Here is a 26981-nt window from a genome sequence, read left to right as displayed (position 1 = left end):
TTGCTGTGTTGGGAATGGCAATTCCATTGGTCATCTCTAGTTTTCCTTGTGACAAATTGCAGTCATTTGCAAGAAGTCTTAGTAGGAAATATTAAGAGAAGGCAATGGAGTGCAGCCAAGGAGTAATAGGCCAAGATCAACAAGAAACAAGTCCTAACTGCCATTTGTAGGCATTATGATGCCACTGAACTATGATAATGTGTACTGACATGGTACTATAGGAAAAGTCTTGTAGGGAAGTGGAGGTTGGCGCCAAGTTTAAGCAAAGTGAGGGAAAATTCTGCCCTGAAATATTTTAGGGCAAATTCTGAAGACATTTTGAAATAGGAAACTTGTCAGCATAGAGAATTTAATAACGAGATTAGGCAAGTAATTTTGCATGTATGCTAAATGGCTCTGCCTTGGCTCAAAAACACTTAAACCAAGATATAAAATTTGTGATTTGGAAAATAAATAGACATTGTCTCTTGCCATATATCTACTAGTGATGTATAAGTTCACCATGAAGCTAAAAAATTACAAGTTTACTTCTTTTTAATCATAAGGAACGATTCTTTGAAAGTCACATTTAAAGATGTATCTTTTTTTTAAGTTTCATAAGAGAATTTATTAACTGCCCTTTGTCATCAAGGATGGTACCTTTTCTCTCACTTATATATCACATATAGGTCACAGCACAGTGTGCACCTGCATTTTTTAGTTGTATAGAATTAAATTCTGCTCAGGAAAAATATAGTTTTGTCTGTTTTTATTTTATATAATGTGTAGGAAGCCATACAGGCAGCATTTGAATCTGCCCAATTATATGCAGCTACATTTGAAAAGTTTCAAATATTCTTCAAGGAAAATGAAAGTCTTGACTTAGAAGCTCTTAAACTTCAAGAACCTGGTAAGTTTTCATTTGTCCTTGCTAATTATGTCTAAGAGTCATATCAAGGTTTATCATGGTCTATGTTTCCGCTTTGTGGTGTGTACAGAGATGGTAGCCCAAAAGAGTTGGCCTGACAAAACACAAGAGTTTATTCATTTCTAGATTATTTTCTGTAGAACCACTTTTTTCTTTAGTTTCACTGTTATGTTTTATTTCAGAATATTATGGGAAGGCATTCTTCCCCAAGAGCTTATCTTTTAGTATGAAACTGTATCAGTGCAAAGGTCATATAGCCTCTATATGGAAAGGAGTTGAAAGGAATGTTTTCCCCTCAGATTCCTTAAAAAATGTTTACATAGTGTAACATGTATCTCAGGAATTCATTCTGTCTCAGGAATTCAAGTTACTCTATTTGTACAGCCCTGCTGCAACCCGGTAGGTATGAATCTATGAATCGACACCTTAGTCATGAGATTAGAACCATGGAGAAGTTATTTTATTAAACTTATTTTCTTTAACCAAAGAAAATAAAATACAATGCCCAAGTGAAATTTCAGGCAAGAAAGTTTCCAAATGATTATGAAAATTAAGTATATAGCATTCATTATTACCATTTAAAAATGTGAAGCATATCATTCATTTTTTTGGTTTGTTTCATTAACTGGTTTTATTCTTTTTTTTTTCTCATGCACAAAAATGTTTACTCTGATACTTTGCCTCATGAATGAGCACAATTTTTTTCTGGAAATTCTTGTGTTTTTCTTTCAATTCATTATTTTTATTACATTGAAGTATTTTAAAGCAAATTAGACATGCCAGTCCCTAAATGAAATACTTCAATATGCATCTTCAAAAAGCATGTCCCTACAGAACCAAAATATTTTCACACCTGAAAAAAAAAAATCTCTTTAGTCCATATTCAGAAAATGTCAAATGAAGCAGTTTGCAGCTGATTTGGCCCAGAATCTAATCCAAGAATAGACACTGTATTTACTTTTTATGTCTCTTAAGTTTTGAAAAGTTGAAACAGACCTTTTTTTTCCAAAGCACTAACTTGCTCAAGAAACAAAAGTGGGGTTCTACTTAAGAAATTAAAAAAAGAATTAGACAAGTTCATTTCTACCATTCTTCACCAGCATTTGTCACACTGAGACTTAGTGTGTGTTGAACTGAAGGGAACTGACAGGTTCTATGGTGGCACGATGGTAACAGTAAGATGTGGAGCATGGCATTTCAGCACATGAAATAGACTAATCCAAATAACCAGTTCTAACCATCTAGATCGTCTACTCACAGCCTTGAGCCAAGGCCTCTGAGTCTCCTGTTAGCATGTTCCTCAAGTTGGATAACTTTACTCGCTCACCAGTTACCTAACTGGATAAGGCCACCAAGCTCCCAGATTGCCTTTCATCTAGTCCTGCCTTGGCTTGTCAATCCTGTCTCAATCTCTGAACCAGGGTATCATAGGTATTAGCCATTTGTTGTCTTGGAATCTGGAGTAGATTGGCCTGGACTCCTAAAAGTTGTTTTCTTCCTCTTTTAGGAACTTTCTGGTACTTCCTAAACCTCTGAACCTGGTTATTTCCCATTAGAATGTAGCTTTGCCCCTTGGATACCATGCCTTGCCTTTTATATCATATTCCCTCAAATTACTATAACACTGCCTATGACATATTGTGCTCAGATGCTCAGTCATGTCCAACTCTTTGTGATTCCATGGACTGTAGCCCTCCAAGTTCTTCTGTCCATGAGATTTCCCAGGCAAGAATTCTAGAGCGGATTGCCATTTCCTCTTCCAGAGGGATCTTCCCCACCCAGGGATTGAACCTGCATCTGCATCAGCAGAGGAATTCTTTACCACAGGTGCCATCTGGGAAGCCCTAGGATATATTATAGTTTATTATACTTAATAAATGCCTGTTTAACCAAACTTTTAGCCAGACTGCCCTTTGTTTAGCCCCAGAAGGTGATCAGAAGACAGGTCTGGCTTTCTGAAATAATCAGCTATATCTCGCCACTAAATTTCTATAAAAGTCAGTGTCTACTAATAGTTTCTATACTTGCTAAGCACTTATGATAGGTACTGTGCTGTCTCATCTAATATATTTTATCTAATCCTCATAATTCTATATAGGCAAGTATTCTCATTTTATAAATAGGTAAGTGGAAACACAGAGATAAGGCAACTCCAAGATTATACAGTGAGTAAGTGGTTTAGAAATTGTTTCCCCTGACTTGAGAGTTTGTTATACAAACCATCCCACCTCCATCTCATCAAGAGAGTGCCGTTCTGTTGGCTTTACTCTTTTGTTTCCCTTTGAACATGGATAAATGTGACCACGGCTAAGTCATTTAACTTTGAGTGATCTAAATTTATTTATGTATAAAATGAAAGTATTGGACTAAATTGGTGTTTCCCAAATTGGTATTCCTTGAACCACTACTCTGAAGGATATTACATGATACTATGAAAAAGATTCTGTGTTCAAATAAATTGGGAGAATACTTGACCAAGCAACATTATACAGCTTTCCTCACCAGGGTTTTTCTCAGATCATTTGATATCCTAATTTTTTCATTTCTCAAAAATAAACACATCAAAACCTTCTGAAATGAGTCAGACAGATAATTGTAATCCCTTTTTTTTTGTATCTTGAGGAAGGTGAAGCTCAGAAAGATTAAGTAACTTACCCAATGGTTAAAGACTTGGGCCTAGGTCTTCTAAGACTTTGTCTGATGTGTTCTTTATACTGTGTCAAACTGCCCCTTGTATCCAGGACAGGAGGTGATGGAAATAAAGGCAGGGATCAACAACTTTTTCGCTTGGGGATGGTGGAAGAGGGTTAGAGAAGAACAGGAAGCGGTAGGGAAAACAGTCTGACTCAAGTGGAGGGAGCAACTGGAAATAAAGTTAGCTGAATTTTTAAAGACAAGGAGTTGTTTTGTATTATATGTGTATTAATAAGAGCTGTTTTTGATAGTAGTATGATTTCAAGATAATCAGACTTCCACTGGTGATTTGGGAAAGGGAGAAATTGGAGATAGGAAGATTATCAAAATGCAACTGCAGCATTGGCAGACAAAGTTAACAATGGCCTTAACTTTGATGTGGGGAGCAGGGTTGGCAGAGGTATTGGGAAGAGGAATGGAAATAACTTTAGCTATGCCTGATCTCTTGAGTTTCAATCTTTCTCTGTTGTTAATATCATTATATACTTGGTAAAGAATCTGCCTGCAATGCAGGAGACACAGGAGATGCAGGTTTAATCCCTGGGTCAGAAAGATCCCCTGGCAGAGTAAATGGCAACCCACTCCAGTATTTTTGCCTGGAAAATCCCATGGACAGGGGAGCATGGTGGGTTATAGTCCATGGGGTCACAAAGAATCAAATACAACTAAAGATGCATATTTATACTTATTTTGACATACAATGTGGAAGAGCCATTAGATTAAGTGAACTTCAAACCAGTCTGATTCTAGAATCTACTCCATTATAGACTAAATTCTCTAATGCAATTATAAGTTATTTTCATGAGCTATTCTTAGCAAAAGCCAGAAAATATATTTACATTATGAAATGTTAGTTTCTTCATTACAAGAATAAAATATAAAGCATCATGAATTAACATTTTAAAATTATACAAGGTTCTCTACCTATGGATAGCTCATTTTAAATACATATATAAGTGTATTAATGCAATGATTTTTGATATATCTGTGTAATGGCCCCTTAAAATCTAACATATATTCTTTGCTGTATATGAATTATTCTATGTAGGTGTTAATTTCTTTAGTGAACAACTGGAAAAATATCACAGACAGCACAAGGATGCAGTAGCTCTGAGACCCACCAGGAATGTAGGACTGCTGCTCATTGACACTAAGCAACTAAAAGAAAAACTAATTCCATCACCTTTGCGATGCTTGGAGGTAACTATGAACTAGGAAAAATTTTAATTATGGTCTCTACAACTATTTTATGATTTTTCTCCTGCAAATAGCCTATCTTTATTTTCTAGTATTGCAGCTATTTAAAATTAACTTAAGTCTATTCAGCATCTTTAATTTGTAGGGAAAGTTCCATGTTTTTCTTTCTGTCCCAAGCATAGTGAATTTCAGGTGAGGGAACAAAAGTCCTTAAACTAGTCTCTTACATCCACTCTTTTTTCCTTTGTTGGAGCATTTCAAGATTTCCTCCAGAGGAGACATTGCTGTAACAGCTCAGAGTCCTAGTAGGAATGCTGGTTGACTCTAGGATACTGAGGTATCCTAGATACTGAGGTTTCCTGATCTGAAACTATCCCTAAAGGTCTGATTGTGTTTTAGTGAGTGGTAGAGCTGAGGAGATTTGATTGCTTCTACAATAATTTTCAGGTCTTCCTTTAGTCATATATACCATCAAATACCACCCCAAAGGGACTCCCCTGGTGGTTCAGTAGTTAAGACTTCACGTTCCAAAGCAAGGGGTCCAGGTTCAATCCCTGGTCAGGGAGCTAAGATCACACATGCCTCACAGCTAAAAAAACCAAAAAAACATAAAACAGAAACAATATTGTAACAGATTCAATAAAGACTCTAAAAAATACCTCTAGAGACACAATGGTATAGAACAGAGATTGGCAAATATATCCCACAAGGTCATTCCAGCCTGCCACCTGTTTTGTACCATGGCAGTTCGCTTATGTATTGCCTATGGTTGCTCTACAAAGGCAGAGCTGAGTGGTTGTGATAGAGACCGTATATCCTGCAAATCTAAAGTATTTACTATTTAGCCCTTACATAAAACCCCTGCTGACCCCTGGTGCAGGTGAAAGAAGACAGTGCTCTGTCTAAAAGGCTGCAGGCCTGAGTGCTCATATCTTTTCTGTCACTAATTAGCTGTATGGCATTGGCCTTCTTTATAGAGCTTTTCTGCTTCATCTGTTGGAAAAGAAAACAATAGGGAATTGAAGTACAGTCAATTCCAGCAAACATTTCTGAGCACTATGAGTACTACTGTATACTAAGCCAAAAAAAAAAATAAAACCTCAAACTGGCTTCAGCAATCAGAAAATGTATGAATCTAAAAAGTCCAGAGGGTGGATAGGCATCAGGAAGGTGTGATCTAGTGACTCAGTGGTTTCTAAAGACCTGATTTTTTCCATTCACTATGTGCCAGCTTCCTTCTGATGTGCCTGCTTCATCCTAAAGCTCGTATACCCTCACTTTTCTGAAATGGTAGTCAAAGCCTCCATAGGATAATTATTTCCTTATTCATGTCCAGAGAGAGAGAGAGAGAGATCTCTCAGCCTTAAACAAAAATCTTGGGTTTCTACTTAATTGGATCAGCTAATGTCAGAGGTTCACCCTAATCCAATCACACTAGCCAAAGAAAGCCATGCTCATTTTACCTTATGACTCAACTCAATCTTTGTTTCTAAAGGAGAGATCACCTTCCTCTGAATCATTACTACCACCCAACACAAAAGAAATGGAGTTGATACTGAGGATGGTACCACAATGTTCACTATACAGGACAAAGTAACAGAAAGGATACTTACAAAATATCAGGGCATTTAGGCAGACTTTTTAAAAAATTATTTATTTATTTGGCTGCATCAGGTCTTAGTTGCAGCACATGGGATCTTGGCTGAGTCATGTGGGATCTTTCCTTGTGGCACGCAAACTCTCTAGTTGTGGCATGTGGGCTCTCTAGTCTGTGGTGCACATAGTCCAGAGCCCACAGGATTCAGTAGTTGTGGCGCTCTAGCTTAGTTGCTCCGTGACATGTGGGATCTTAGTTCCCCAGCCAGGGATCAAATCCATTTTCCCAGCATTGCAAGGCAGATTTTTAACCACTGAACCACTAAAGAAGTCCCTAGGTAAACTTTTTAATAAGTTGTGCAATCTAGCTTATTCTGGAAATAATCTTCAAAACTAATCCTATTGTTTTAGTGTGGGGGAAAAAAAAAGCCCTTTCATATACTGCTGCTTCCATTACCTGCTGATTTAACAGACATTCAGTTAGACTTTATCTAAAATGTGTAATAAAGTAGAAATATTCAAGTAGTTACAATTCACATTTCCTTCTTCTTTCCTAGGTGCTGAATTATATGCTTCCTCGTCTAAGCAAGAAAAAAGTGGATGCCATCATCTCTGAGGCACAAGATGCAGAATACAAGCTTGACTTTGTCCCAACTACTACCATAGAATATGTTAACAGCTTAGTATTTCTTGACGAGATTCAGGAAAGGGTGAGTTGATTCTTGTGTAACTCACTATTCCAAATCTTATGGGAAAGAAGGCAAATAAGAGAAACTGAGGGACTGAAGGTCAAGATACAACTTTCAGAATATCAGAAACACTTTCAGGCAAAGGAAGTGGATGGCTTACCTCACAGTAGTAATGGCCGCTAATATTGATCACTACTAGTCAGGCATGTACTACATTTTCTACATATGTTACATTTTTTATCCTTACAAAAGCTTAAGAAGTATTGTTTAGTCGTTCAGTCATGTCTGACTCTTTGCGACCCCATGGACTGCAGCATGCCAGGCCTCCTTGTCCTTCACCATCTCCCAGAGCTTGCTCAAACTCATGTCCATTGAGTCAGTGATGCCATCCAACCTCTCCTATCGCGTCCCCTGTCGTCCCCTTCTTCTGCTTTCAATCTTTCCCAGTATCAGGGTCTTTTCAAATGAGTCAGCTCTTCACATAAGGTGGCCAAAATATTGGAGTTTCAGCTTCAACATCAGTCCTTCCAATGAACACCCAGGACTGATATTTAGGCTGGACTGGTTGTATTGCCTTGCAGTCCAAGGGACTCTTAAGAGTCTTCTCCAACACCACAGTTCAAAACATCAGTTCTTCAGTCCTCAGCCTTCTTTATGGTCCAACTCTCACATTCATACATGACTACTGGAAAAACCATAGCTTTAACTATACAGACCTTTGTCAGCAAAGTAATGTCTCTGCTTTTTAATATGCTGTCTAGGTTTGTCATAGCTTCAAAGGAGCAAGAGTCTTTTAATTTCAGGGCTGCAGTCACCAGAAAGAAGTATAGATAATTTTTATTCTTATTCTGCAGAGAAGCAAATGAGGACCAAAATAGGTCATTGTGTCCAAGATCACAGACCTGTATGCAGTACAGCTGGAATTCAAATTTGGGTCTCTGACAACAAAGCCAGTGCTCTCAACCCCAGTTTATTGCAGTTCTTATTTGTAATGAATGATAATACAGTAAGTCCCCTAAATTCAAACGAGTTCTGTTCTGAGTGAGTTTCTTAAGTCCGATTTTTTCCTAAGTCCAACCAAGTTAACCTAGGTACCCAACTAACACAATCAGCTATATAGTACTATACTGTAATAGGTTTCTAATATTTTTCACACAAATAATGCATAAAAAAACAAAGAAAACATTTTTAATCTTACAGTACAGTACCTTGAAAAGTGCAGGACAACAGCTGGCATATAGGGGCTGGCATCGAGCGAACAGGCAAGAAGAGTCTCTATATCTGCTGTTGTCTCCCTAACCCACTTGCCTACTTAAACTAGTTTAACTTGGGTTTCTTTCATTCCTGCTAATAAGTTTCCTGACTATTATGCAAATATAGATTAAGAAGGATCATGGCTTCTATTATGACTATTATCTAGATTGCAATTCTATAGTAAATCCCTTACATGTGAACTTTCAACTTGGGAATTTTCAAAGATGTGAAGGTGCGTTTGCTATCCAATCACGGTAAGTTAGTTCACATATCTGGCATACATTGTAACATGTGTGCATCCTCCATAAGCGGTTGTGCTTTTGTGTACTTTACTGTACCATACTGTATAGAGGACAGTAGTGGAATATTGCCAGGGTGATTGGGACGCAGCTCAAGGTTGAGAACCATCTCTCTAAAGCCTCTCCACAGTTTTCTTCTCCTGTTCAGGACCTGTTTTGTTAACCCGTGAAAGCAAATGTCCTCTGCCCACAGATACAATCTAACTCTTCCCAAGGTCAAGAGAAAGGTCAGACTGAGCTGGATTCACTCGGTCCCAATTTGATGCTCCCTGGTTAAGTTGTGGCCAGGAGGTGGGTCAAGTTATAGAACCTGGATGCTTCCTCTATAACCTTGTGGCAGAGTGGTGGCCAGGAGGGTTCCCTTGAAACTGGAGAGACCTTGCCAGAAAATTAGGAAAGACACTGTCCACTGAGTCGAGGGCATCAGAGCAGAGATGTTTATGAGTCAGTAATAGTGGCAGTAGAAGCCTTTATTAGAGGGTAGCACGATGCTTACCATTGATCAGGGTTCTGAGTCTACACAGAGAGGTACATGGTCTGCACACCTCAGGGCCTGCCCTGGGACAGTCACTGCTCAGCACACTTGCCTGGAATCTAAGATGTTACAGTTGAGCATCCTCACAGCACCTGCCATCTCTGAAAACTTTAAATATTGGCACTATTTAATCTGAGGCTTACCAGGTGGTTCTTGCACTCTTGCTTCCCAAGGCAGGAGACATAAGAGATAGGGTTCGATCTCTGGGTTGGGAAGATCCCTTGGAGGAGGAAATGGCAACCCACTCTAGTATTCCTACCTGGAAAATTCCATGGACAGAGGAGCCTGGTGAGCTGCAGTCCAAGGAGTCGAAAAGGGTCAGACACGACTAAAGCGACTGAGCACTATTTAATTTACTAGGGAACAAAGGAGAGAGAAAAAGTAAATACTTATCAGAGTAACATTAACTGTGCTCAGTTCTGAACAGCTTACCTCCTAGCTAATTGTTTGCATCGTGGTAATGACTGTATTTGTCATCCAGCCAGCTCCATCCAATTTGACCTGCATTAAACGCACTCCTCTGTGTGCTGGCTCTTTACAACGTGGTGCACAGCAACTGTCTCCTATCAGTCACTCTTAACAGGTGTAACAGGACACTGATTTATTTAATGAGCAACTGATGTTTCCATTTAGATTGAAAGCCTTGAAGATGAAGGGGATGTTGTTGTTCAGATGTACAAGCTAATTGAACAGTATCAGGTTCCCACACCTCCTGAAGACTTTGCCGTTTTTGCAACTATGAAGCCATCCCTCGTTGCTGTTCGGAATGCCATTGATAAATCTGTGGGTGACAGAGAAACAAGCATTAAGCAATTTTGTCTGCATTTGGGTAGAGATCTTGAAGATCTAAGCAATGAAGTAAATGAAGTAAAGCTGCTAGCACAGGTAAGCTGAAGCAGAATTTAAAAATAATCTATATAAAGGCTATTACATTTTAATAAACCATTTAGAAAGCATATTTCATTTTAATCTAGTCTAACTTTCATTTTGTTTATGCTTCATTCTAACCAATTAACAATGTCTTTGAGCGGCTACTGAAAATGTAAAGTGTTTCTGAACCTCTCTGAGGTACTGAATAAATTCCAGGCCACTGCAACTAACAGATGTATGTATTGCTTTAGTACTTATGATCAAAAGTACACAATGGAATATTACTCAGCTATAAAAAGGAATACATTTGAGTCCATTCTAATGAGGTGGGTGAAACTAGAGCCTATTACGCAGAGTCAAGTCGGAAAGAGAATGACAAATACTGTATATTAATGCACGTATATGGAATTTAGAAAGACATAATGATGATCCTACATGTAGGGCAGCAAAGGAGACACAGATGTAAAGAACAGACTTGTTTGGACTCAGTGGGAAAAGGCAAAGGTGGGATGATTTGAAAGAATAGCATTGAAACATGTACATTCAGTTCAGCTCAGTTCAGTTGCTCAGTCATGTCCAACTCTTTGTGACCCCATGGACTGCAGCACACCAGGCTTCCCTGTCCATCACCAACTCCCAGAGCTTGCTCAAACTCATGTCCATTGAGTTGGTGATGCCATCCAGCCATCTCATCCTCTTTCATCCCCTTCTCTTCTCTCCTTCAATCTTTCCCAGCATTAGGGTCTTTTCAAATGAGTCAGTTCTTTGCATCAGGTGGCCAAAGTATTGAAGCTTCAGCTTCAGCATCAGTCCTTCCAGTGAATATTCAGGACTGATTTCCTTTAGGATGGATTGGTTGGATCTCCTTGCAGTCCAAGGGACTCTTCAAGAGTCTTCTCCAGCACCACAGTTCAAAAGCATCAATTCTTTGGTGCCCAGCTTTCTTTATGGTCCAACTCTCACATCCATACATGACTACTAGAAAAGCCATAGCTTTGACTAGATAGACCTTTGTCTGCAAAGTAATGTCTCAGCTTTTTAATATACTGTCTAGGTTGGTCATAGCTTTTCTTCCAAGGAGCAAGCATCTTTTAATTTCATGGTTGCAGTCACCACCTGCAGTGAATTTGGAGTCCAAGAAAACAAAATGTGTTATTGTTTCCATTGTTTCCCCATCTATTTGCCATGAAGGGATGGGACCTAATGCCATGATCTTTGTTTTTTGAATGTTGAGTTTTAAACCAGCTTTTTCATTCTCCTCTTTCACTTTTATCAAGAGGTTCTTTAGATCCTCTTCACTTTCTTCCATAAGGTTGGTGTCATCTGCATATCTGAGGTTATTCATATTTCTCCCGGCGATCTTGATTTCAGCTTACGCTTCATCCAGCCTAGCGTTTCTCATGATGTACTCTGCATATAAGTTAAATAAGCAGGGTGACAATATACAGTCTTGATGTACTCCTTTCCCATGTATATTACTGTATGTAAAACAGATGTCCAATGCAAGTTTGATGCATGAAGCAGGGCACCCAAAGCTGGTGCTCTGGTACAACCTAGAGGGATGGGGTGGGGAGGGAGGTGGGAGAGGTTTCAGGATAGGGGGACACATATGTACCCATGACTGATTCATGTTCATGTATGGCAAAAACCATCACAAAATTGTAAAGTAATTATCCTCCAATTAAATAAAAATTTTTTTAAAGTCTTATGGTCAAATCAGAAAAAAGTGGGAAAAACTCAGTTCAATAGAAGTGAATTCTCTTTTTCCTAGCTTCTATTTATTATTTTGAAATTAGTGTTTTTACATCCTATTAGCATATTTTATAGCTATTGTCACAATTTTAGAGTTTTCTTAGTCACATATTAGAAAATTCCATCTTAGAAAGAGGCAGAGTATAAATTAATAAGTGATAAGGAATGTTTGATTAACTTGCACCAATTTTACTATCCTAAAGATATAAAAGGAATTTTTTAAGAACTTAGAATAGACATCTGGATAATTCTTAACTGAAGCAAACATGAAAATAGATCATATAATAATGATCTACTATTTAGTTATTAACATTGACTAAATCTTATCCCAAAAGTTTAAAGCAATATAAAGTGAAGTGAAAGTGAAAGTTGCTCAGTTGTGTCTGACTCTTTGTGACCCCATGGACTATACAGTCCATGGAATTCTCCAGGCCAGAATACTGGAGTGGGTAGCCATTCCTTTCTCCAGGGGAATCTTCCCAACCCAGGGTCAAACCCAGGTCTCCCACGTTGCAGACAGATTCTTCACCAGCTGAGCCACTAAGGAAGCCCACAGCCATATAAACTTATGAACAAATCAGAAAAAAAATGGGAAAAACTCAGTGTCCTTCAACAGAATAATAAAATGTGTTGAGGTACTTCCACTCAAAGGAATACAATACCGATGTTGAAGATTACAGCATGCATTTATATGTGTTGACATGGCTAAAAGTAGCTAACATTTATTGTGTACTTACTATATGTAAACTTTTAGTCTAAAGGACTTGACATTGCTTTTACTTTTGTACTGAAGTATTTTTGTATTTTCAAGAAAAAAACTGTACATAACTGTAATAACTATACAACTCAGTGAGTTCTCAGAAAGTGAACACATCCATATGTCTACTGCTCAAGTCAAGAGCTATTGTTCTTGGTATCCTTAGGGTGCCCTCTAGTCACTAACCTTTCCTTCCTTTCCAAAAGCAACCACTACCCTGAATTCTAAAGCCATAAATTGCTTTTGCCTATTTTTGAACTTCAATCAAATAAAATTCTACCTTTGTTGTAAATTATAATCATTCCTTTACTGTAAAATGATAATTTTCCTTATAGTCCCTTCATTCTTTTCCATATTGTATTCACCTCCCCTTAACTGAAGTCTCGTTAGTTGAAAGAAAAATGTAATATAGAAAGAAGATAAAGGAAAATGCATTATATACTCTTTAAAAACAATATTATCCCCATAGTACTTACTTATACATTTCTGTACTTTTTACAATGTATCTGCATTATTTTAAAATTCAAGAAAAGCAACCATTTTCTTATATCTTCTAAAAATTAGAGGGAATTAGCAAAAATATGTTTTGAAAGTGTTTATTCATGTAATTTGATGGCATACTTCAAAAAGTAGGAATGACTAATCAAAAGCTATCTTAATTTTACAGGATCCACAGATTTTGGACATTAATGCTGACCAAGAGAAAATAAAGGTCATGTTGAATGAGCTGCTGTTAGTCCTGGATGATCTTCAAAAACGAGCTTTTCAATATAAATCCTATCAGAAGAATTTTAAGGTAATGACAGTGCTACACATCTGTTCCTAAAATATAGAACTATAAAATATATCTTTGTGTATGCACAGAAGTGACATTGATGCACACTCATTTTCAATCGTGCTCAATGTTTAGACACCTATGTGCTAGTCACTGTACTGGAATCATCTGAAATACAAAATATAGTATATTCTCTGCCTTTGAAGTATTTAAAGATTAGGATACATGAGAGGCAAAATATCTTTCTTTATTAAAAAGTAATTGTGAATTATAGACAAATACTCTGACCAGGAACTGTAGTTTCTATGTTAAAATGCATGTAGATTTTTAAATGTAATCAATTGAAACCCCTTGATTCTTTCTTAATATTCAAGCTTCTTTTACATTCATTCATGTGTATATTATTGATTCCATCAATATTGCCTCATTTACTCTGGTTTTGATGTGCCAGCTTGATGAAAGAAGAGAATTTGACTAAGCCAGCGAAAGGATGGATTCCAAAAAATTAAAAAGCTAAACGATATGCACCCCCACCCCAAAATGAAAAGAAATGAGTGAGAGTTTTAAGTGCTCTGAACAGATATTGTTGTTGTTCGGTCACTAGGTCATATCCAGCTCTTTGTGACACCATGGACTGCAGCATGCCAGGCTCCTCTGTCCTCCACTGTCTCCTGCTCAGATTCATGTCCATTGAGTCAGTGGTGCCATCTAACTATATCACCCTTTGCCACCCCCTTCTTTTGTCTTCAATCTTTCCTAGCATCAGGGTCTTTTCCAATGAGTAGGTTCTTCATATCAGGTAGCCAAAGTGTTGGAGCTAAAGTATCAGAATAGGTATTATAGAGAACAAAGAGAAAAGCAAATAGGAGAAATTCTTGGGGCCAAAAACAGAGGCCACCAGCAATGAGGGAGTGTTAACAGTCTCCCCCGAATTTCAGAGAAGTGCCTGGACGTCACATGGAGATGCATCCATTCCTTCCAGAGCCCCAGATGGATGACCAGAAAGTGGTCTGAGGGCTCTGAGACCTGAGCCCTCCAGGTCTCCACTCCAGACCTGAGGTTTGGTGGAGCAACCTGCAAAATAATAACCTAGGCACTAGAAAGTGCAACTGACATAATACTTGAGGCAGGAGGTTTGTGCATGAGAGAATTATGGTTCAGAGTTGTTCCCAGATTGAATTAACTGACCTATTAGACAGGAAAGTGTGCAGTAGGAAGGGAACTATGGATGAAACATTACCTGATAAAAAGCTATAGCAGGTAGGCACTCCTTTGGGTCAGGAAGAATAGTGTAGCTTGAACCAGAGCCTGAAATAGAAGTGTGTCTCCCTCCTTCCAGGCTCCGTATCTATATTTTATGATTCTTTAGGATGACTTCAGGTTTCCCTGGTGGCTCAGATGGTAAAGAAACTGCTTGTGCTGTGGGAGACCTGGGCTCAATCCTGGGTTGGGAAGATCCCCTGGAGGAGGGCATGGCAACCCACTCCAGTATTTTTGCCTAGAGAATCCCTGGGGGACTGTAGTCCGTGGGGTCACAAAGAGTCGGACATGACTGAGCGACTAAGCACAGCACAGCATAGGATGACCTCATATCCAACCTTCCTCTCCAGCTCTTGGTTATTAGGGGGATAGAAGTGAAGGCCTAAGAGGTATAGGAAATCGTTTCTAATTCTTAATGAAGACAAGGCTAGATACCTATTGTCAGGGTAATGCTGGCCTTGTAAAATGAGTTGGGAAGTGTTCCCACCTCTTTAATGTCCTGGAAAGGTTTGAGAAAAATTGGCATTAATTCTTCCCCCCACCCCCACCATAGATGTTTGGTAGATTTTACCAGTGAAGTCATCTGGTCCTGGGCTTTTCTGTGCTGAGAGGTTTTTAATTTCTGATTTGATCTCCTTCTTATTTTTCTGCTCAGATTTTCTATTCCTTCCTGATTCAGTCTTAATAGGTTATGCGTTTCTAGGCATTTGTGCACTGCTTCTAAGTTATCCAGTTTGTTGGTAGACAGTTAGTTTTCCATAGTAATCTCTTATGATCATGGCTTCCTATGTGTCTCAGTGGTCAAGAATCCTCCTGCCATGCAGGAGACATGGGTTCGATCCCTGGCTCAGGAAGATCCCCTAGAGAAGGAAATGGTAACCAACTCCAGTATTCTTACCTGGGAAACCCCATGGACAGAGGAGACTGGTGGGCTACAGTTATATTTCTGTGGTATAAGTTGTAATGTATCCTTTTCCATTTCTGATTTTGTTTATTTGAATCACCTCTCTTTTTTTCTTGTTCTAGCTAAAGATTTATCTTTTTAAAAAATGCTTTTAGTTTCATTGATCATTTCCATTATTTTTCTGATCCCTATTTTATTTATTTCCACTCTGAACTTACTTCCTTTCTTCTGAAAATGTTGGACTTAGCTTGTTCTCTTTTTTCTAGCTCCTTGATGTGTAAAGATATGTTATTTGAGATCTTTCTATTTTCTTGATATATCCATTTATCACTAAAAACTTGCCTCTCAGAACTGCTTTTGCAACAACTCATAGTGTGCTGTTTCCATTTTCATTTGTTTCAATATTTTTTTTTATTTCCCTTGGATTTCCTTTTTTAACCCATTGGTTGTTCAGGGCTGTGTTGTTTAGTTTTCACACATTTGTAAATTTTCCAGCTTTCCTACTGTTGTTGATTTCTAGTTTCATACCACTGTGGCTAAAAGAAATACTTAGTATGATTTCAATCTTCTTAAACTTGTTAAGACTTCTTTTGTACCCTGTCATATGATTTATCCTGGGGAATGTTCTGACTGCACTTGATAAGAGTGTGTATTTTACTGCTGTTCTGTGGAATGTTTGAAATCCTGGCTTATCTCAAGGTTCATAGTTTCTGTGCAACTAACCTCTAAGCCATGAAAACGGCTTCTTTAGATTTTCTTGGAACCTTTCTCTCTATAGGGTTCATAAACAGTCCATTAGGTTAGAAATAGGTGAGAAACCAGAATGTTCTCTCCATCTTAAATCTCCCCCTCCCCTCCACCAACTACCACACAAGCATTCTCTCCATCTTCTATCATCCTTCTTCCACCATCTACATATAAGCCCTAAAGGATATAGGATGCAATATCCACTGGATCATAGAAAAAGCAAGAAAGTTCCAGAAAAACATCTACCTCTGCTTTATTGACTACACCAAAGCCTTTGACTGTGTGGATCACAACAAACTGTGAAAAATTCTGAAAGAGATGGAAATACCAGACCACCTGACGTGCCTCTTAAGAAACCTGTATGCAGGTCAGGAAGCAAAAGTTAGAACTGGACATGGAACAGCAGACTGGTTCCAAATCAGGAAAAGGAGTACGTCAAGGCTGTATATTGTCACCCTGCTTATTTAACTTATATGCAGAGTACATCATGAGAAATGCTGGCCTAGAGGAAGCACAAGCTGGAATCAAGATTGCCGGGAGAAATATCAATAACCTCAGACATGCAGATGACACCACCCTTATGGCAGAGAGTGAAGAGGAACTAAAAAGCTTCTTGATGAAGGTGAAAGAGGAGAGTGAAAAAGTTGGCTTAAAGCTCAACATTCAGAAAACTAAGATCATGGCATCTGGTCCCATCACTTCATGGCAAATAGATGGAGAAACAGTGGAAACAGTGTCAGACTTTATTTTTCTGGGCTCCAAAATCACTGCGGATGGTGACTGCAGCCAGGAAATTAAAAGATGCTTACTCCTTGGAAGGAAAGTTATGACCAACCTAGATAGCATATTAAAAAGCAGAGACTTACTTTGCCAAGAAAGGTCCGTCTAGTCAAGGCTATGGTTTTTCCAGTGGTCATGTATGAATGTGAGAGTTGGACTATAAAGAAAGCTGAGTGCCAAAAAATTGATGCTTTTGAACTGTGGTGTTGGAGAAGACTCTTGAGAGTCCCTTGGACTGCAAGGAGATCCAACCAGTCCATCCTAAAGGAGATCAGTCCTGAATAGTCACTGGAAGGACTGATGTTGAAGCTGAAACTCCAATACTTTGGCCACCTGATGCAACGAGCTGACTCATTTGAAAAGACCCTGATGCTGGGAAAGATTGAAGGTGGGAGGAAAAGGGGACAACAAAGGATGAGATGGTTGGATGGCATCGCCGACACAATGGACATGGGTTTGAGTAAACTGCAGGAGTTGGTGATGGACAGGGAGGCCAGGCGTGCTGCAGTTCATGGTGTCGCAAAGAGTCAGACATGACTGAGTGACTGAACTCAACTGAACTGAAAGGATATAGATGCCTCTGAGGATTCATCTATCTATGTGAAAAACCAGTCAGGTATGATCCAACTTAAGAGAAAATGCCCTTAAAACTCTGTAATGTTTGTGTCTTTCGAGAATTTCTAAATTCTAAGGATATATAGTTTTATTTTGTCCCTCAAAGAGAAATTTGAATGTGTGTGGGGTTTTGTCATTTGTTTTTTTCATTTGTTTCTCTTAGATAGAAACAAATGAAAAACAAAAATTACTAATAGGAAGATAACATGAAATCTCTATATCTGAAAATTAAATTGTACATTTTGCTTATTATATTTTTAAAGGTTGAAGTGTCCAAGTTTGATGCTTTGGAAGAAGTTAGTGCTGAATTGAAGCTTAAACAATTGCTCTGGGATTCTTTATCTGAATGGGATCAACTTCAGCAAGAATGGTTAAAGGTAAAAAAAAGAAAAACTCTTAATTTTTAAATCATTCTTATATTATTTAACTTTAAAATCATGGTAGTATGGATTATAGTTTTTAAATAATCTGGTGTATTTCAGTAAAATATACAATATTATAATTTTGTGGGAATTTATCAGCTTTCCAGTGAAATGCACAGAGGTCTTTCTACTACACAAATCTTTAAGTACCACAAAGAATGCTTTATTTTAAGGCAGGCTTCTCAGGTTTTCTGTTTAAGAACACTAAATGAAGGAGGGATCAAAGGACCTTACCATATGGCATTTAACTGCTTTGTGGTTTCTGAATACAGTGTTGTCCTGATACATACAGCCAAGTGTTATTAAGGATTATAGAATTTTTTTTTCATTTATTTTTATTAGTTGGAGGCTAATTACTTTATAATATTGTAGTGGTTTTTGTCATACATTGACATGAATTAGCCATAGATTTACATGTATTCCCCATCCCGATCCCCCCTCCCACCTCCCTCTCTACCCGATCCCTCTGGGTAATGAGATGGATGAAACTGGAGCCCATTATACAGAGTGAAGTAAGCCAGAAAGATAAAGACCATTACAGTATACGAACACATATATATGGAATTTAGAAAGATGGTAATGATAACCCTATATGCAAAACAGAAAAAGAGACACAGATGTACAGAACAGACTTTTGGACTCTGTGGGAGAAGGCGAGGGTGGGATGTTTCGAAGGATTGTAGAATTTTATTTATGATCTACAACTTTAGATTTCTGTTGGCTGAGGTTCTGTTTTCATTGTCTTTTTTTTTTTTTTTAAGGAAGCCATTTTTCCCCCCTGTGATAAAATAGAAGCATGGTAATGAGATCTAGGATCTTTCTTTGAGAGTTCACTAGTAAATTCTAATCATAGTAAATTAGGGGGTCAAGTATCATAGGGCTTGGTTCTTAGGGTCTACTCTTGTATTCAAACATTAACAAGGATTAACCCTCTAGGAGACAGAATATATGACCATCTGTTCTTTCCAGTGTGATATGCACATACTAGAAATAACATCAACTTCACAAATATTGCTTTACACTTGCTGGTTCAGCTTCCCTGTGTTGGTACCCATAATTAGAAGTCACACATCTAGGTTAAACCACACTGACACAAGAATGATTCCTAGATAATGTTCTGGATACAGTGGATACCACTGGACAATAAAAGGGACAGAGTCTAAACTCTCACAGAATTTACCTTTTGGTGAAGAAAGCAGGAAACAAACAAACATATATATGCTATTATAACAGAGAATTTTAGGTGCTGTTGTATAACTCATTTATCAGTTATCTCAGAAGTAGAAAATGCTCCTGAGTAGTAAAGAAGAAGCTTAGAGAATGCTCTGATTCCCACCATAGATTAGAGTAGTGTCTTCTGAAGTGGGACAAATTTACCACAGGAAGTGCACAAAAAATAGACATTGTATCTAGAAAAAAAATGAATGTTTATAAATTTTTAGTTGAGGCATATTTGACACACTGTATTTGTTCCAGGTGTATAATATGACAATCCTATATTTGTGTGTATTGTAAAATGATTACCATAGTAAGTCTATTAACATTTGTTACCATTCACAATTATAATTTTTTTTCTTATGAGAACTTTCAAGATCTGTTCTTTTAGAAGCTTTCAAATATGCAATACATTATTATTAACTAGTCACTATTCTGTACATTACATTCACATGAATTATTTATTTTATAATTAGAAGTTTGTACCTTTTGACCTCCTTCACCCATTACATCCACCCACCCCTTTTCTCTGGAAACCACCAATCTATTCTGTTTTGGTTGTTTTACTTTAGACTGTTGCTTTGTTTTGTGCTAGATTCTACATATAAGTGAGATTATATGGTATTTCTTGGTCTGACTTATTTCACTTTACATAAAGCCCTCATGGTCCATCCATGTTGCCAAAATGGCAAAGTTTCATTCTTTTTATGGTGTAATAATAGTCCATTGTATACATATAACACATTTTCTTTATCCATTCATCCATTGGTGAACACACTTAGGTTGTCGCTGTTTCTTGGTGATTGTAAATAATACTGCTATGAATATGTCTTTTCAAATCAGTGTTTTTGTTTTCTTAGGATAAAAGTCCAGAAATGGAATTGCTGAGTCATGTGGTAGTTCTATTTTTAATTATTTGAGAAATCTTAATACTGTTTTTCATTGTGGTTGTGCCAATTTACATTTCTACCAGCAGTGCACGAGTATTCATTTTTCTCCATATCTTTTCTCCACTGCTTATTTTTTGTCTTTCTGTTACTAGCCATTCTAACAGGTATGAGGTGATGTTTCATTGTGGTTTTCATTTTAATTTCCCAATGGTTAGTGATGTTGAGTATCTTTTCATGTACCTGTTGGATATCTCTTACATCTTTTTTGGAGAAATGTTTATTCAGATCCTCTGCCCACTTTTAATCAGGTTATTTGTTTTTCTGCTATTGAATTATATGACTTCTGGATATTAGCATCAGACATATAATTTGCAAGCATTTTCTCCCATTAAATAGATTGACTTTTTCTTTTGTTGATGGTTTCCTTTGCTGTGCAGAAGCTTCTTAGTTAGACTCTCATTTGTTATTTTACTTTTTTGCCTTTGCTTTCCATGTCAAATCCAAAATATCATTGCCAAGACCCTTCTCAAAGTGTTTAATACCTATGTTTTCTTTTAGGAGTTTTAAAGTTTCAGGTCTTATATTCAGATCTTTAGTCCATTTTGAGTTATTTTTGTGTGTGATTCAATTTCATTACTTTGTTTTGTGGCTGTTCAATTTTCCCAACACCATTTATTGAGGAGACTGTCCTTTCTGCATTATATATTCTTTACTCTTTTGTTGTAAATTAATTGACCATATATGTGTGGGTTTATTTTTGTTCCATTAATCTATGTGTCTGTTTTTGTGCCAGTACCATACTGTTTTGATGACTGTAACTTTGGAGCATAGTCTGAAATCAAGGGGTTGATACCTCTATCTTTGTTATTCTTTCTCAAAATTGTTTTGACTATTCAGGGTCTTTTGTGATTCCACACAAATTTTAGGATTGTTTGTTGTATTTGTGTGAAAAAAAAATGCCATTGGAATTTTGATAAGGATCATATTGAATCTGTAGATTGTTTTAGGTGATATAAGCATCTTAACAATATCAATTCTTCCAATCCATGAGCATCAAATATCTTTTCATTTTTATAAATTTTCTATTGCCTTCAATCCATATGACCATCTGACATGATACATATACACTTACATGCTTATGTAACTGATAAATATAGATACACGCATACATTGAAGTACATGTTTAAATAAGTTACATTAAAGGTCTACATAATCAAATATAATAGGAGACTACTGAGTAAGAAGTTTCTAGGTCACAAGAATAAAAATTAGCTATTTGTAACTTTACAATGATTGGCCCTCAGTAATAAATTACAGGGATTGCAATATTGCATTTGATGGCATGTGAGAAATTGACATGAAAGTAATAAACAATGCCTGGTCTACTATTAGAAATCTTCATAAGTAGAGCCATTTAAAAAAGCATAAAGTTGATTTGATTTGACAACATAGCTCCCAGAAAATCTGAGTAAAGAAATTTTTACTATTTCAAGTTTGCCTTTTATCATATGTCTTAACTCCTTTCCCCCTAATTTTCACAGTCCAAATTTGACTCCTTGGATCCAGAATTTCTAAATGGTCAAGTTTCTAAATATGCCAAATTTGTGACTCAACTGGAAAAAGGCTTGCCACCCAACAGTGTCGTGCCCCAGCTAAAAAGTAAGGTGGAAAAAATGAAAGAAAAGGTAAGCTTAGACGAAATTATTTCAGAAACTCCAGGTCAATCAGTTACTACTTACTCAAGTTACTACTTACCAAAGCCAGGAATTCTTCCCTGTTTAAACTACCTTTGCAGAGAGAAGAAGCAACAGACAAATTCAGTTACTGCAGAGGCACAAACTGCATCCTTCTCATTAGCTGGGCAAATCATGCAACTGAATAATATGAGAATTCTAGTTGTTTCTCATCCTCACTAGCACTTGTTATCAATAAGGAGTTCTTTTAAAATTTGGTTTGCTTTGTTTTTAATTTTAACTATTCTAATAATGTGTAGTAATATCTCATAATGGTGATTTACACTTTTCTAATGATTAGTGATGTTGAGCATTTTGCCCATGTCTATTTGCAATTCATCCACCTTCTTTGCTGAAATGTCTGTCTGGATATTAGCCCAATTTTTAATTGGCTTGTTTGTTTTGTTATTAGTGAATTTTAAGATTTTTTTATACAGTCTGATATAAATCATTTTTCAAATATGTAACTTGAAAATATTTTTCCCAGTCAGTGACTTGTCTTTAGTCCCTAAATAGTGACTTTCACAGAACAACAGGCTTAAATTTGAATGAAGTAAGTCCTATTATATTTTTTATTTTACATATTACTTTTTTAGTTAGTATCTGACAACTTTTTGCCAAACCTAAAGATCACAAAAATTTTCTCTTGTATTTCCTTCTGGAAGTTTTATAGTTTTGCTTTTTTAAAATTAAGATATATGATTTATTTTGAGTTATTTACATTTTGCATGTAGATATTCAGTTGATCCAGCACCATTATTTGAAAAGAGTATTCTTTCTCCATTGATTGTCTTTGCATCTTTGTGAAAAATCAGCTAACTATATTTTTTAGTCTATTGCTGAATACTTTATTCTGTTTTGTTGCTCTGTAAGTCTGTTTTTTCACCAGTACCACACTGTGTTGATAACCATAGCTGGAAAATCTTGAAATCGGATAGTGTAAGTTCTTCATTGTTCTTTTCACAATTTTGTCAATTCTAATTCCTTTACCTTTGCATATAAATGTTAAAATTAGCTTTTCAATATGTACAACAAATTGCTTGGATTTGGGGGGAGACTGTGTTAAATCACTAGATCATTTTGAGGAGAACTGGCATCTTCACAAGATAGAATTTTCTAATCTCCCACCAGCCTACCCTTTCATTTAGTTAGGTCTTCTTATATTTCTTTTCATTAATGTTTTATAATTTTCAGCACACAGATTATGCACATACTTTGTTAGATTTAAAACTGTTCTTTTATGTTATCTTAAATGATACTGCTTTTAATTTCAAATTCTAATTGTTCATTTCTGGTAGGTAGGAATACTGTTGACCTTTGTATATTGATCTTATATCCTGTAATCTTACTAAATTTGCTTTTTAATTTTAGGAGCTTTTGTACATTATTCATAATTATCAACATAGAAAATTACTTCAGCTGTGAATAGAGACAATTTTATTTTTTCATTTATAATCTGTGTGTCTTTTCTTTCTTTTTCTTGCCTTCTTGCACTGGACAGGATTTTCTATACAATATTGAATAGGAGTGATGAGAGAAAACATACTTGTCCTGTGCCTGATCTTAAAGGGGAAATGTTCAATCTCTTTTTGAGTATGATGTTAGTCAAACATTTTTATAGATGCCCTATATTAAGATAACAAAGTTTCCTAGTTTTCTGAGAGGCTTCATTTATTTTTTATAAGATTTCTTGTTGTAAAGTCTGAATTGTCTGAAATTAATATAGTTATATATTAATTTATATATATATATAGTATAGCTTCCTTTTAGAATTTGCACAATATGACTTTCTCCATCTTTATATTTTTAATTTTTCTGTCTTTATATTTAAAGAGGATTCCTTGAACAGTGCATAACTGGTTCCTGCTTTTTTATACAATCTGATTTTTTAAGTCTTTTAGCTAACATGTTTAGACCATTCATATTTAAAGCATTATTGATCTGATTGGATTAAAACTGCTGTCATGCTGGTTTTTTAATTTGTTTGTTGTTTCTTTTTTCCTCTTTTTCTTCCCTCTCTTGATTTAATTGTATGTGTTTTTATTCCATTTTATCTTCTCCATGGAGTTATTGTTCATACCTGTTTTAAGCAATTTTTAGGTTTTCAATTAATCCAAATCAACCTTCAATATTATACTGCTTAATGTAGAGTATAAAGATTTTATAATACCATATTCCCCGTTCCTCCCTCTCATCTTTTGTATTAATGTTGTCATGTATTTTACTTTTATATGTAGTATAAACACAACATGTTGCTACTATTTTTGTTTTATATAATTACATTTTAAGGAATAAAAATGGGAAATAAAATGAAATTTATTTTACATATATTCCATTTTCAATATTCTTTATTTCTTTCTAGAGATCTAAATTTCTGATTCATAGCATTCATGCTGCCTGAAGAACTTCCTTTAATATTTCTTACTGAGTAGGTACGCTAGCAAAGAGCTCCCCAAATTTTTGTCTTTATCCTTTATTTTAAATGATATTTTCACTGGCATATAATTCTGAGTGGGCAGATTTTGTGTTTTCTTCCAACAATGTAAAAGTATTTTCTTATTACCTTTTTACTTGCTTATTTCTGACCACACCATAAGATACGCTTTCTTAGGATTCTTCCAATCTTCTCTGTGTACCCCTCTATGTATTTGTTGCCCCCAAGACTTCACACTCATGCTACCCTACACTCAGTCTTAGCAATTTATTTTTAAAATTCAGCCACATCTTCTAACTAGCTTAAATGGCAACCCATGGCATCTCTCCTAGGTAAACAAATTCTCAGAAACTTCTTCCTGTGGAGAAAACTATGGGTACCAGTGTCTCTCTAAATATTGAGTTAGCTGGTTTTGCTGCAACCTCACTTTTCTGATGAATTCAATACAAGTCATTAATTTGCAGTTTGTCCAGATTTTTCATTGTTTACATACATCAGTGATATTCTTTCCAGCTTTTTACATGCCCAAATTGGACTGTATTTTTTAGGATAAAAAGAATGGTGCCTCAGAGGGTGTGTGTTTTCCAGCTTCCAGTTATCATGGACCTGAGGAACCCAACTCTGAAGCCTAGACATTGGGCAGCTATTGAACAAACAGTTGATGCCACCCTAGTGGACCTTGAAGTTCCATTAACTTTGGAGAAGCTCGCCGAGTTGCATGTTTTTGACTTTGGCCAAGAAATTCAGGACATTTCTGGACAGGCTTCTGGAGAAGCTGCCTTAGAAACAATCCTTAAAAAGGTAAACCTGAAAAATGTGTATTCTGAAGGTCCTGAGATATAAAGGTTTTCTTATTCAGTGGGAAGATCATCAACTCTGTTTTTCAACATTGCAAGTTCCACCGTCTCATTATCAATTATCTTTCTGCTGTTTCTCTACATTTATTATCATTATTATTGTTATCACCTCTATACATGTCTTCTTTCTGCTTAGCTTATACTCCAACAGGAACTTGATGGCAACACATTTGCATGCTTTGTGTAAAGAACCATAGACCAAGGAAGATCTCTTATGCCAAAATATATTATCTTTCAAAGTACATATTACAGAAGACTAACTATGAAATGCTTCAAAAACACATTGAGATTTCTCTATTTAGGATGTTTAACCTCCTTACTCTAAAAATACACATCTACCAAGGATCTATGTAAAAAGAATTTTTTCCTTTTAATCAAGGCATAAAATGGGAAGGAATACACATTAAAGTATCACAAGTTTTCATATGTATTAATGCTCTTCAATAAAATTAAGCAAATTAGTGTCATCTAATGGAGAAGAAGATTTTAAGAATTTTAAGGCAATTAGGAGATTAGGATAATAATGGAGTTTTCCATTATTTCATTCCATATTCATTTATCAACCTAAACATAAATGAACTGAGATATACTAAGACTTGAACAATTTCCTAGGTGGAGGATTCTTGGAAAACAACTGAATTTGTCGTCCTTCTTCACCGTGACTCCAAAGATGTGTTTATCCTGGGTGGCACAGATGATATACAGGTGGGTAAACTGGATTATTGAAATTTATGGTGAAGGTTCTTGCCAGACCTAGTCCTAAATATCCTATGGGAGATTATAATGAAGGACTGAAATATGAGAATTGTCAGGGAGAAATCTAAGTGAGAAGGCAAAATATGAATATGAATAACTGTTTACTCGTCAAGTCATGTCCAACTCTTCTGAGACCCCATGGACTGTAGTCTGCCAGGCACCTCTGTCCATGGGATTCCCCAGCAAGAATACTGGAGTGGGTTGTCATTTCCTTCTCCAGGGAATTTTACCAGCCTAGGGATTAAACCCACATCTCTTGTTTTGGCAGGCAGGCTCTCTACCACTGACCCACCAGGACATGAATGCTTGTAATGAAATACTTAACAAAGCAATAGATATGACATATATATATATATATATATATATATATATATATATATAAAGAATTTTTTCCTTTTAATCAAAGCATAAGATGGAAAGGAATACACATTAAAGTATCACAAGTTTTCATATGCATTAATGCTCTTCAATAAAATTAAGCAAATTAGTGTCATCTAATGGAGAAGAGGATTTTAAGAATTTTAAAGGCAATTAGGAGGAGATTAGGGTAATTATGGCATTTTCCATTATTTCCATTATTTCATTCCATATTAATTTATCAACTGTATATATACATATGAGTTTAAACTCTTATAGTCAGTAACTGCTGGAGAATTTGGAATAGCAAAGAAATCAGTTGTAGCTGAAGTGATCAGAGAATCCTTGCTAGATCAGTTAAGACATTCTAGACCTTAAAAATATGGGAGTTTGATATTAATAGTTATAGATGAGAATAGAAGGCACTTCAAACCATTTAAATAAGGCAAAGAAGCATGAATAAGCATTTCAGGTTTATAGCACACTGAGAAGCTAAATTCACTAGAAATTTTTGAGATTAGGAGTAGATGGTCATGCTCTATTAACAGCAAAAGCAGATAAATCTAACCCATGTGTTTGGAATATTCTTAGTGACTTAATATCTGAAGGCATATTTGTTTAGCAAAGGAATCTGTGGATTATGACTCAATTTAAAATGCAAATCCCACACTGGGAACTATATTCAA

General features: G+C 36.3%; 1 protein-coding gene across 1 annotated transcript in view; it reads left to right on the top strand.

Moving 5' to 3' along the window:
• Window positions 1-26981, top strand: part of DNAH6 (dynein axonemal heavy chain 6) — a 282979-nt gene that overhangs the window by 64959 nt on the left and 191039 nt on the right. Inside the window, exons 12-20 of the mRNA XM_070479741.1 lie at window positions 769-889; window positions 4650-4801; window positions 6952-7104; window positions 9805-10056; window positions 13218-13346; window positions 17895-18008; window positions 21700-21843; window positions 24914-25126; window positions 25795-25887. Of these exons, the coding sequence (XP_070335842.1) occupies window positions 769-889; window positions 4650-4801; window positions 6952-7104; window positions 9805-10056; window positions 13218-13346; window positions 17895-18008; window positions 21700-21843; window positions 24914-25126; window positions 25795-25887 (1371 nt within the window). The remainder of the gene's footprint in view (window positions 1-768; window positions 890-4649; window positions 4802-6951; window positions 7105-9804; window positions 10057-13217; window positions 13347-17894; window positions 18009-21699; window positions 21844-24913; window positions 25127-25794; window positions 25888-26981) is intronic.

This window comes from Odocoileus virginianus, chromosome 2 (genome assembly GCF_023699985.2).
Source record: "Odocoileus virginianus isolate 20LAN1187 ecotype Illinois chromosome 2, Ovbor_1.2, whole genome shotgun sequence".
NCBI lineage: Eukaryota > Metazoa > Chordata > Mammalia > Artiodactyla > Cervidae > Odocoileus > Odocoileus virginianus.
Note: the sequence above shows the minus strand (reverse complement) of the source record. Positions and strands in the feature narration are given on the sequence as shown.